This window comes from Canis lupus, chromosome 3 (assembly GCF_048164855.1).
Source record: "Canis lupus baileyi chromosome 3, mCanLup2.hap1, whole genome shotgun sequence".
NCBI classification, from domain to species: domain Eukaryota; kingdom Metazoa; phylum Chordata; class Mammalia; order Carnivora; family Canidae; genus Canis; species Canis lupus.
In genome coordinates, this window is record NC_132840.1 from 21,191,678 (window position 1) to 21,204,924 (window position 13,247).

Genomic DNA, 13,247 nt, shown 5'->3' on the forward strand with positions numbered 1-13,247 from the left:
TAGGAACTTGATAAAACATTGCTGTCTACTTGGGGCCAAGAACCGATAAAACAAAATTTGAGAAACAGAAGGTGTTAAAATGTAAAAACATTCTACCTTTCTGCTAAAGCACTGATCCTTTCAGCTGAGTTTTGGACTCTGTTTTAGGTTGCCTGTTTGAAAGCTTGCCACTCATTGGCCAGATAGGGTGGGTATCAGCTTAATAGAATCTGAAGACACAAACAACTGACTTCTGTAATGGGATCCTAAATATTAGTATAAATTTAAAGGTAACATGTCTTTTCTAAAGCTGTGCTCTAATTTATAAGCCATCATGATTTAAAAATGAATTTCTCAGGGCGCCTGGGTGGCTCAGTCAGTTAGGTGTCTGCCTTCAGCTCGTGTCATGATCTCAGGGTCCTGGGATGGAGCCCTACATCAGGCTCCTTGCTCAGCCAGGAGCTTGCTTCTCTCTCTGCCTCTCCCCTTCCCCCTGCGCACACGCTCGTGCACGCTCTCTCTCTCTCTCTCTCTGTCAAATAAATAAAATCTTTAAAATTTTTTTTTTAAAAATGAGTTTCTCTAACTGGAAAAAATATAATTTATTGAATAAGCATGATTTGAACCCTAGTCATAATCACATCATTAGTATTCAGAAATGAACAGCATGCTCTTTGTTCTTCAGACTTCCAGCATTTCAACGTTTGAGGCAACACATACACACTTGAATGTGCTACTGAACCATGACAAGCGCAGGAGAGCATAGTTCAGCAGCAGGTGCCCATTATTCTCAGTGGTTTGATGTATCTGTGGGATTTCAGAGGAGAGATTTAAGGTTCATGAGGGTCTTTAAGACAGCAGAATAAATAGTTGGTAGTCCCAAAAAGATTTTAAAACATTTTATTTTATGAAATCTAACTGACATATTAAATTGGGCAAGTTTAAGATATAGGCCATGTTGATTTGATACATTTCTATTGCAAGCTTGCTATTGTAGCTTAGCTGTATTGTGTCACATAATTACCATTTCTTTTAGTGGTGGGAACAATTAAAATCTGGCTTCTTAAACAGGCTTAAAGTTTATAATAAGGTTTGTTGTCTGTAATCCCTGTACCATGTATTAGACTCCCAGGATGGTTTATCTCCTGGATGCAAGTGTAAGCCCTGACACAGTGGCTCTCCCATCACCTGCTTCAGCCTTTACTAGTGCCATGCGATTCTTTTGTTTTCTTGATTTGAGTTTTTGTGTTTTGTGGGGTGTTTTTTTTTAGATTCCAAAGATGAGGGAGATATCATACAGTATTTGTTTGAAACATTACCTTCCTAATCACTGCCCTAGTACTGACTTCACAAGATGATAGTGTTTTCAGACAGTTGATTTGACTTTGTATCTGATGTAAATAGATTTCAGTTTTTTTACATTGCTCACTTTGCATATATGTGTGAGATTTTATTTTTGCTTTGATTTTATACTTTTGTATAAATATATTATATAGTAGCTATATAGTTAAAGAGGGAACTTTGAGGAATTCTTAAAATTTCATTCTGTTTGGGATAAACACACATTTGCCACAGATTAGAGGGCATCTTATAAATGGTAGAGGTGTGTTGAATTAAAGGGACCATATGCCTATAGTGTAAAAAAGATACATACACACACACATACCCCTCTTCTGTGCCTGAACTCATTCCAGCACCAATTGCCACAGTTGGACTCTTACCAGCTTAGTAACTTAGAATAAGTGTTGTAAACATTAGCAAAATGTCAAGGGATGCCTGAGTGGCTCAGTCAGTGAAGCGTCTGCCTTCACCTCAGGTCATGATCCTGGGTCCTGCGATCAAGCTGCAAGTGATCCGCAAGAGACACAGGCAGAGAGAGAAGCAGGCTCCATGCAGGGAGCCCGATGCGGGATTCAGTCCTGGGACTTCAGGATCACACCCTGGGCCGAAGGCAGGAGCCACCCAGAGTTCCCCCGAATAAAGAAAATCTTAAAAAGAAAATTTCAGTATTACCCTGGAGTCTGTTTTCAGGTCTGGCATCTACCACTTAATATATTTTTGTGTGAATGTAGCATGATTAAATAAACAAGCACTTAGTCCCTCACAATTGTATATGTTTCCATCAGCAGGGGGCACCCTTGTGTCACTGTTGGAACAAGGGGAGGCATTCTGCATCTGGGAGTTTGCTAAACTTTTGTGACTGCAGGGGAACATGAACCTGCTTGCTTGTTAGATGCACCTTTCTTGCTCCGTGTATCCGTGCCAGCGGTAAATGCTGGAGCACTGCGTGCAAGTGTCTGCCCTTTGTGCTGCAGGTCCAAGGCCAAGTGTCATCCTTGGTAGTCCCCGAACTGGTTCTTCTCTTGTGTCGGCCGTTTGAACACCGGGCGCCCCCCAGTGGACTTACATGCAGCTCTCAGGCCCTGCCTGCGTTCTGTTCAATTCAGTTCCTTTGTTTCCTTAGGTTCATTCACTCCCTGGTGGAGACAGCTTGGTTACCACAATCACTGAATCCACGTGCTCAGAGTTAATTGGAGAAATCTGCTGAGGAGGACCCTTGCACAGCAGTTCTCAGGCAGGGGCAGGCAGGAGACTCTCTGGGGCCCATTCAGGAACCCTGGGCATCCCGGGGAAGGGGGGGGAGGTGCACTTGGAGAGTTGTTGTGTTAGGGTGTCATTCCTTGTTCTTTTGTTCTCTAAGTACACTTACCTTAGTCCTTCCGTCCTAACTTTCTCATCCTGAATGTATCCGTTTGAAACATTTCAAATTCTTTATTATTATGGGATGGCTAAAAAGAAGAAATATTTGGAATTTTTTTACAAAGAGGTCAGATACTTGCCATTTTGCTGTCTTCCAAACAAGAAATGTGGTTTCCAGTCATTAATTGAGTTACTTAAGACACTGTGTTAAAAAGGGAGCCGTGGTTCCCAGACTTCTCTGTGGGCTCTCTGGACTCTGCCTGGGGGTCTGGGCCTGACCTGCCCTGGCTGTGTGGACATGCAGGGATGGCGAGCATGAAAGCCACATGGTCACTAGCAGTCATCTTTGCTAGTGGCCCAGGACAAGTGGCTGTGGTATCTGTGGGTAATCTCTAACATCCTATGAAATGAAGGGTTTGTCATGGCATTTTATTGTAGTCGACTTTCATGTCCATTGGAATCCATTTTTATATATTTTTTGCCTCATTTCTGGATCTTAATGACAATATTTAAGACCATTCCTACAGTATTTTTTTTTTCTTAAATGAAGGTGATTTAATTTTACTGTCTCAGTGTATGTTATTTGGTAAAGAAAAAATGTTATGAGAAGAAGTTGAATGGATAAAGAGTTTTAATGAAAAAAATATGTTGGGTTTTAACATTTCGTTGAATTAAAATTTGTTTTCTAATTCCCTTTGCAGCTTCCCCCATACAATGGAGCAGTGCTGTGTGGCACACAAGCTACAGATGAGCTACCTGATGGTACGTTGGTTCTCTCCTTTATCTCCCTGACGTGCATTCTGGCCCTCTGTGCTGGGTGGGCAGGCTATTTGGAAATCATGTTTTCCTGTAGGTTCATACTTTCAAATAAACATTCCCTTACAGCTTGATGTGTTTGTTGTAAACTATAACATATTTCATCTCTGAACCATTTTCATTAGTGAGGTAAAGTATAGTCTGTGCTTCTGAGTGGCAGTTCAAGGTTTAGGTAAGGAAATAGTTGTTTCTGTTTTTCCTTGATCATTCTCAGTGACCCACATATGTTCTTTATAGCCAGAGCTTTTTGTAAAAGTTCTTAGGTGGCCTTCCGTCTGGTTGTAGAGGCTGATGGGCCAGATCTGGTGATTATCTAAGAATGTACTCTTTGCATGGCTCACTGATGGCTCAGATCTGTTCTGTGGGTTACATTTACATCCCTGTTTGTCACTTAACGCTTTTGGGAATTCAGATGACCTTTGCACCTCCTGGTCTGTTCCTTTTTTGGTCTCTGTCACAGATACAGAGCTAATTACTGGAGACAGTTCTTCTTGAGAGGTGGTGATTCTGTGTGCTGGAGTAATAGCAGATGGTTCGGTTGCTGTGGGCTCCCAGTGTGTAGGTCCAGTCTGTGTGGACTAGTGTACCGTTTGACTCCCCGAAGGCCCTTGCTGGCCTTGGAGAAGTGAACACGGAGCCTTTGCTCTGAGAGCCAGGGGTCTAGTTCCCTGTTTCTTTAGCATGGTCAGACCTGTGAATGGGGTTTTCATTATAATTTAAATATAAACCTTGAAGAGCCTGTCTAGATTTTTTATGTACAGTAAAATCAGAGCACTAGTTTCTAACATTTTTAGCAGTTTTGTAAGAAACTGTGATCCGGGAGACTGAGGGAAAGAGCTGTTCTAGTCGCGGCTCAGGATGAGAGTGAGGTGGAGCTGGGGGGACATGCCCTGCCCAGCCTCCGGAGTGGCTGTTTGCTGAATCTGTCAGATTTCTGTCTCCACGCACTATGCACATAGTAAGTATGCTGCAGATGTCTGCTCAGTGCTTTCAAGTGTTTCGTTCTTTTCCCTTCTGTGTTACTCCTTTCCTGATCAGCACATGGCCCCCCGGGGGGCCCAGGCTGTAGATAGGAGGCTCCACCAGCTCTTCTCCCTCACACCACACCCCTGCTTCCAGGCTGTCCTCCCTGCTCAGTTCCTGCTTCTTGGCTCCTTTTCTCCATTGTCTCTTCTCTCAAGTCTATCTTTTAATTTGACAAAAACACCGCATGGGATCTTGTCACCTGCTCATGCTGTTAGTGACAGGCCAGCTTAACGGCCCCTGTTCCTCTGGGGTCTTTTCTGTTCTCTTGTGACATGAGATTGACATTATTTCTTTTATGACATTTATTTGTTTTATGATGCCTGTCCCACTGTCCAGTAATGAATCTGCCTCCTTCTTTAGACTGAGTTAGGCTGTGGGTCTCGGGGATCATAATCATCCATTTCTGTGTGCTCAGCAGCTATGCACTGTAGTATCTGGAATGGTGTAGACTTTCAGTATGTTTCTGGATGAATGATTTAGGATGATTTGTTCTACCTCCCAGCATATGCAGCTACAGCAAACTCTTTGCAGGGTCTCCTTATCACCATGTGCCTATTTATTTATTTATTTATTTATTTTCTTTTTTTTTTTTTTTTAATTTTTATTTATTTATGATAGTCACAGAGAGAGAGAGAGAAAGGCAGAGACACAGGCAGAGGGAGAAGCAGGCTCCATGCACCGGGAGCCTGACGTGGGATTCGATCCCGGGTCTCCAGGATCGCGCCCTGGGCCAAAGGCAGGCGCTAAACCGCTGTGCCACCCAGGGATTCCCCCATGTGCCTTTTATACCTCTGCTTTTTTTTAGTCTGATCCTACAGCTGGAAATAGCCTCTACTCTTCCCACCCCTCCACCCAGCTATCCTGCCACTTCTGACTTCTCCGTAGCTTCTGATTGAGCTTGGTCATTCCTTCCTGTATCTAGAAACATTCTTTCTGTAAAGCTGTTGAGGCCTTATCTTGCCCTTCCTCTGCACTGTCAGCTTTAGTCCAAGGTGTTTTTCTACCAGCGAATGTCACTGCCTGAGGCAGGGACTTTGCCTTACTAATCTCTGTGGTAATAAGCACTTTACTATATAGCTAGGTATCTATTAATTGAAGAAATCAGCTGAGGAAGCCACTGAAGCAGCAGTTCTTAGGCAGTGGTGGGCATCACAGTCTTTGGGGGCCCCTAAGCATTGCAAACTATGGGGCCCATGCAGCACTCTGGGCACCGCAAGGAGCACACTTGGCAGAATGATGTGTAAGGATGGTGTTATTTTATTTGAGCGGGTTTTCCTTCCCCCAACCACCCACTGTCTGCGTGGCCTGAGCACGGAGTCCCCATTTACCCCGTACATCGACTGTGTTGTTTAAAGCCCAGGGTTGCAGGCTTTCACCACTCCTTCAGCCCACACAGATTGGGCTTCGTGCTGACTCCTCTGCCGTGCAGTGCAGTGCACGCGTGTGTCCATGAAACGTGTTGTGGAGAAGAACTGTTCTGGGTAGGATACTCTGCCTTTAAGTGGTACAGTCACACCCTATACAGGGTAAATATTTTGGTAATAACTGTAGCATATTGAAATGGAACCATGTCCTATCACGTTCTACAATATTCTGTGATACGATAAGATTAAGGATTGAGATGTGGAAGGCACTGTGTCTATTGAAATAATTAAAATCTTGTACAAGCTGCATGCCACAACGCATACTAATGTCTGTTTTGATTTCACAATGCACACCATAGTCTCCAGAAGGTCGCCTCCCCATGTGGAGTGTTACTCATTTCCTCAAGTACGTCCACGTAGTCCATGTAGCAGCATTGCACCCTCGAAGCATCGTGGGATAGGTGATGCCTGAAAGCACAATGGACAGTTTACTTTTAGGTATAATGATAGAGAAATTAATTTCTCTTTGGTGACTCTTTTCAAAATAAGAAGAAAAAAAAAACAGTGCTCAGAGGCCAAAGGATTCAAATAGTCATATTGGTGATTTTATATGAAAATGTGCTTTTAGATATAGCCATCATTAGTATTCCTTTTTCAGGAACTTCTTGTAGTTGGGAAGGTGTCCTATTGCACACACACACACACACACACACACACCCGCGTATGATCACAAAACAGATGAAGAATTGGGAGACTGATGGCATCCCTTCCGCAGCTACCTTGCACATAATGGTCCCCTCTAGGGGGCTGCTTTTTAAAAGACTTCCAAAGTGAAAAACACTCAGTTATTTGTAATAGAGCACAGTTCTTTTGGTAGTATGAATTTTTTTTTTCTCTTAAGTATTTGCCATTAAAAGAAGTCAGCCTCTTGTGCTAGACTCAGGGAGATCTTCAGTTATGCATTACAGATAATGAAAAGGCATGTGTCCTTTGCTTCAGAATTTTAACTGTTTCATCAGATATCAGATGACACTGATGCTTGACGTCTCTTGAAAGATGCAGCTGATTCTATAACTTAATCAAATTTTAGAAATGTGAACCAGGAAAAAAATGTACATTTTGTAACGGGTGGAATGTGTAGATTGTCTGTACTCCCAATAGCCAGTTGGCAGTAGCCAGTACCGAAGTATTCCAAAGAGAATTTTCAGAGGTTGCAGTCCTAATTGTCTTGGTATTTTTGAAAGTATTTCCACTACCCATGGAATTGACCCACTGTGAACTCATTAATGTACATTGACATGCACTTACGTCAGGCCCTCTTCAGACTTTAGGGAGGGTTGTCAGTGGAGAAGATCAGGAGATGGAGGGTTCCAGAGAGTGCCTCTGAAGAACACCTTTATAGAGAGGGGAATTCTTGGTGTAGTGCATACTTTCTGCATGACTCAATCACTAGTTAGAGAAGCCATAAATAGAGTAATAACTTTAAATGCCTAAGGTATTAGTAATGATTTTCTTTTTAAATTGTCCAAAATACATATACCCTAGTTTCAGTCAGAAAATAAGCCAATAAAATCAGATTTCATTGAGGGGTGTTTTTAGGCAGAATATGACGTGCTTTTTATTATTTCATTTACGTTTTGACCTCTTGAAAGTCTCCCTTAGCCACTCTAAGAGCGAAAAATGAATACAGTCTTCTGGTTTTCTAGCTCTAAAATTAAATATGGTTTTATAGTTACTGTTTATTTTTGGCAAATTATTTGCCACAGAAATGAACTGTCCTAGCTGTGTTAATTAGAAGACTTTAAGGATTTAGTTTCAGAAAGAAAATAATTATTGAGACTTTTATAGTTTGTGTAGCTGTGTTTGTAACTAATGGCATATTGACTGATCATTTTTTTTTCTAAACAGGACAAGAATATCAGAGAATTGAATTTGGTGTTAATGAAGTAATTGAACCCAATGACACTTTGCCGAGAACTCCCAACTACAGTATTTCAAGCACATTGAATCCTCAGGCCCCTGAATTTATTCTCAGTTGCACAACTTCCAAAAAACCCCCTGATGACCTAGATAAAGAAGCTACCTACAGCTCAGTTGACTGCCAGTACCCAGGCTCTGCCCTTGCCCTGGATGGCAGTTCTAGCGCGGAGGTTGAAGTTTTAGAAAGTGATGGTGTTTCGGGTGGTCTTGGACAAAGGGAGCGTAAAAAGAAGAAAAAACGTCCCCCAGGATATTACAGTTACTTGAAAGATGGTGGTGAGGGTAGTATTCCCACGGAAGCCCTGGTCAATGGCCACGCCAATTCGGCAGTCCCAAACATCGTAGGCTCAGAGGATGCAGAGTTAGTGGGTGAGGTGCCCCCATCGGGGACGCCCAGGACTTGTAGCAGCCCTCAGGATTCCACGGACTTCGTCAGTGACGCTGTGCCTGGTGGGCCTTTCCCTGGAGCCCTCGATGGTGATACCAGGACTGCAGGGCAGCCTGAGGGCTGCCACGGGGCTGACTTGGAACAGTCCTGCCTCTCTACGGAGGCTGGCAGGGACAGCCTGTTGAGGACAGCTGTGGCTCAGCCTTACATGGGAACTCATACTACTGAAAACCTTGGAGTTGCTAACGGACAAATACTTGAATCCTCCGGTGAGGGCTCAGCTGCCAACGGAGTCGAGTTGCACACTGTGGAGAGCACGGACTCGGACCCAGCTAAGGCCGAGAGCACTTCCCCTGCTGCCGACACCCCAGCCTCTGTGGCGGGCACTGCTCCCACCAGCCAGCCTAAGTCATGGGCCAGCCTTTTTCATGATTCTAAGCCCTCTTCCTCTTCACCTGTGGCTTCTGTGGAAACTAAGTATTCCCCTCCTGCCACATCTCCCCTGGTCTCTGAAAAGCAGATTGAAGTCAAAGAAGGGCTTGTTCCAGTTTCAGAGGATCCTGTAGCCATAAAGATTGCAGGTATAGTTCAAAAGATACAGGTCGGAAGTGAAGATGGGCGCAGATCTGAGGCTGTCTGGGCTGATAATTTGTGCTAGATTGTTACCCAAAGCAGCAGTCGGTGTGTTCATAGGAATTTCTCAAGAATGTCTGTATCTTAAATGCTATCTGTCTAGAAGGAAAAGGATGTCTAAGTATAGTGTGGGTCGGGGTGGGGTGGGGTTGGGTGCAGTTCCTACCTTTATGTTAGGTGAACAGTCCATGTCTATTACCATCAGTCCTTCTCTGTTGACAGAGTGCTTTTGATCCAGTAATTTTGCTCCAGCAGGTGACTGAATGTACTTGTCCTGTGTTAACACCTTCGTGTACATTTGCTATGTAATCCTTGATTTAGACTCCTTTTGCACTGTTTCTTTTCTGTATTTCTTAGATGTAAGAAAGCATTGGGCTTTTTTCTTATTATTGTCTATTTTGGATTGAGTTAATGGATTTTATTACTCAGTTGTAGAACACCAAGGTCAGCCCTTGACAGGAGAAGAAAAACTGCAACAACCTGGGCCAATATTTTAACCTCAATATGAGAAATGCATTAGTGGGATGCTTTTAAAAATTTGCCTTCTAAAGTCAAAGTTATGAAGGTGTTCTACTTTTGTTCCTAAAAATTATTTCACAAAAGAAAAAAACCTCCGATTTCTGGGAAATTTTCTCAGTATTCATTTAAAATAAGAAAAAATTCATTTTAAATGTTTTGAAATATTTTTAGTCCTGTAACTTTAAATGTGGTTTGACGCCTAGTCTGCTATCTTGTATGTTTGTTAAAATCTAACCTGCTGAAATCTGTTAACGTGCAGGTAAACTGCTCTGGAGGGCTCTCAGTTAATTGTATTGGGGGAGAGCACCACCAGGCATAGTCTCAAGTATTTTTGAATTGAGATGGTGCTCCCAGCAGGTTGATTTCCTTAATCCTAGTTTGATTGGTCCAGTTAAGAAGATGTTTTAATTATCCGAGCAAAAGTGTAGTTTTTAAAAAATACTTCATTCTTTTGAGCCTTTTTATGGAACCTTAGGAATATGGAACGTAACTGCTGACAGTTTTGAGTGTTGCTTCCTGTAAAACCACGCACCAGAGGCCCTGGCTAAATGACTTTTGGGATCACACACAGCTTAGGTGAAGTAGTACTGCTTGGGATTTTTCCTCTTTGTCATATTCTCCTACATAGAGGTTTAATTTATAAAAGTGATGAATAGTATTCAGTTTGTTATAAATAAGATTCACTACAAACTTCCCTTGAATGAGCATGCTTGTAAGCATAGGCCCACTTGTTTTAAACTGCATTTAACTGTGTGAGATTCTAGTTCCATTAAAAGATCTGTTGATTGACATTTGTTATCGTAGAATTAGCCTTAGGATCTAACTGGTTCTACTAGAAGAGTAATTTTTATGTTTATTATTACATTTATTAACTTTGGGGAAAGAGGCAGAAGGGAGCAGTTTAGTCATCAAGTTTATTCTTTTTTGAATTTTTAGAATAATGTCAGTATCCACAGTTGATCCCTTTTTTTTTTTTTTTTTGAAGCCCAGGTTCGTTTAATTTGGACGTCCATATTTCTGGATTCTTTGCCCTATCATTAAGTCTGTGCTTCATAAATGCCAGCTAATTTTTGTATAACCACCAGTGAAATACAAATTTGGGGGACAGACCAGCTATAAATAAAGATGAGAACACCATATAAGGCATTTTGAACAGAAATACAGCCATCTTGTGATTACTTGTAACTGTTTATCCGTTACTTTAGCAGGTTCTGCTTTCACCTTCCTGGTGTAGATTGTCAACATTTCGTTCCCTTGGCTGTTTCTTCTTAAGTGTGAACTCTGATTTAAGGGATTGGAAGGGAAGAGCACTTATCCCAACGCACTGTGTGCCTTCCACAGCCCTGCAGGAGATGGGCACCTACACAGAAGCCTACCTGGGCGTGCAGAGGGGTCTGGGTTTCAATGAGTAGTTATTGTTAGCCTGAGAGGAAGTATTTGCCACTTTGTAGTAGGAACAGCTGGACCAGGAGGTAAGAAAAAGAAATTTCAAAATCTTAGTAGCTTATGTTTGAAAGTGGTTGCAAAAGATTAGATGTGGCCACATTCAAGAGTAAGTGTGATGAACACAAATAGCCTGGGGGTCATTGGTGCCTATGCTCTTTTGGCCCATGTGATCTTCACAATACAGCGTTTGCATCCTTGTGAACGTTTAACTTTTCCTGGGTTTTTACTGAGAAACATTTGTCATATCCCAAACTTAAATTGTATCAAATGCTTTTGAATTACAAATAGAGCTGTTTTGTATTTTATGTTTTTCTTTTAATATCTTGCATCAATGTATTTTGTTTTAAAGGAATATTAATCAATGGTGGGCAAGGAGAAGGACTGAGCTAAAAGCCCAAATAAAATGAATTAAAATTCCAGTGGAAAGAGATGAAGTAAACAGGTCTTTGACAGCTCTGAGAAAATCTGAGGAAATTAAAGTACCTGCTCATACCATTTATTATGGATGGATTTTAGTCAAAACCTATTTGATATATGATTTTGCACTGTAGTTACATACCTAACATTTATTCCTGGAGAGAGCAACAAAATTATTACGAGTTGGATCTGCTCAGAAAAATGAATTCTCGTATCCATATTTATTTTAAATGTAAAGAAATATATACCTTGTGATTGATCACTTTTTGGTAGCTTATAAATCATATTTATACTTCCCTCTTTCTTGGGAGATGACTTTTTAAATCTTTTGCATTTCCTTTTCAGAATGTCCAAAGTAGCAGTGGTAGTGATAGTGTAGCATACCGTAAGCTGAAAAGACACAGCACCTGTTTGTAGGAATCCATGCCTGTGGGTGGGGAGTTCAGTCCATATCTGACTCAGTGTGTATATGTTCTTGTTAGTATTTCTAGTGTCTCTACTTCTAGAACTAATTGAGAACCCTCCACCTATAGAGCATATGTTGATCTACAGCCAGTGGACAGTGGTACATTTTGGTCACTTTGCTGTCTTCCACTTGACTAGGTAACCAAGCTAGCACGTGTTCTTTCAAAGTAATATAACAAGGAAAACAAAAACACAGGATGTTGTGGATAGTTGAGGAAGATGCTGGAAGAGCAAGTCAACAGCATCAGAATGTCAATTACACGCCAGTTCTTGGGCCTTAAGTATTAAGGAAAGTTCTGTACCTTGTATTTTCATACATTTTAAATGGTAATACAACCTCTATATCCTAATTTTAGGAAAACAAAATTTGATGCATAAAATACTCTTACCTTATATTGACTTAAAAGTTCCACTGAGTTTGTAAATCATTTCAGTGGAATGATTTGTGGCAGTATATGTTAGCAACATGAGTATGTCTTGAAATACAAGAAAGACTGTTAACCAACTCAGGTTTTTTTATACACTGGCAGATTTCATAAGAAAGTTGAATTTTAACTCAGCCACTTAATGCGTAAGCTGTTTCAAAAGTGAAGACAGCAGTATCAGTTTTGTACCTTTCATGTGATATGGAGTCATTCTGGCTTACCGTGCCTTTCCCGTTATATTGTTATGAGAAGGGTGGATTGAGGAGGCCATCCTCCTGAGGTTGCTGTCTCAGTGGGTCTGAGTGGTAAATTACACTGACAGTAATGAATTGGAAAGAAGGTCTCTGGAGGAGAAGTCTGTTGTTACAATCAGCTTCTGATTATTTGCCCTAAAAGAAGGTAAAATAGAGAACCAGCAGTGATGACTGCAGCACAGATCTGTCTTCAGACTTCAAGCTCAGGATGTACCTTGTCTTTTCTCCTTTGGCATCACCCTGCTCACTTTAAATTCTTTTGACCTCAGTAATTACAATGCTTATTGAACTTTAAGATAATACAATGGTAGATGGAACCGGAGGCAAGAGTTTACCAAAACATTAAAAGTTTTCATATTGGCTTGTCTGCAAATCCAGAATGATCCACTTGAATTATAGTAGCAGGATTCATTCATTTTATCAGGGTTCAGTAATAGTGACAAGTGATTATGGAAAAGGGTTAGGATTATCTGTGTGTGCGCGTGTTTCACTAGGTAGGAAAAGAGGAACACGCTGACAGATTTTGTCGAGTATTGATGTCTGGCTCAGTTTATGGTTATTGAAATTCTTTAGGAGGAAAGGCCTATAATGTATACTATGTTACAAAACCAAAACTTTACATTGTTTGGATATTTGTTTCTTAAGAGAAAATCCTAGACAAGATATTTAATCTTTTTTTTTTTTTTAAGATTTTATTTATTTATTCATGAGTGAGAGAGAGGGGCAGAGACATAGGCAGAGGGAGAAGCAGGCTCCATGCAGAGAGCCTGACGTGGGACTCTATCCCGGGTCTCCAGGATCACGACCTGAGCCAAGGTAGACGCTCAACCACTGA

The 13,247-nt window shown here is 41.4% G+C and overlaps 1 protein-coding gene across 3 annotated transcripts in view; it reads left to right on the plus strand.

Annotated features, from left to right (window-relative positions):
• The window catches only part of USP10 (ubiquitin specific peptidase 10), a 73,037-nt gene that overhangs the window by 38,515 nt on the left and 21,275 nt on the right, over positions 1–13,247 (plus strand). For 2 of the 3 annotated variants that reach the window (XM_072819485.1, XM_072819486.1), the window contains 2 exons: positions 3,381–3,441; positions 7,794–8,834. In XM_072819485.1, coding sequence (XP_072675586.1) covers positions 3,381–3,441; positions 7,794–8,834 — 1,102 coding nt within the window. Of the gene's footprint in view, positions 1–1,821; positions 2,011–3,380; positions 3,442–7,793; positions 8,835–13,247 lie in introns of those variants that run through there. The other variant, XM_072819484.1, reaches the window with a different exon arrangement.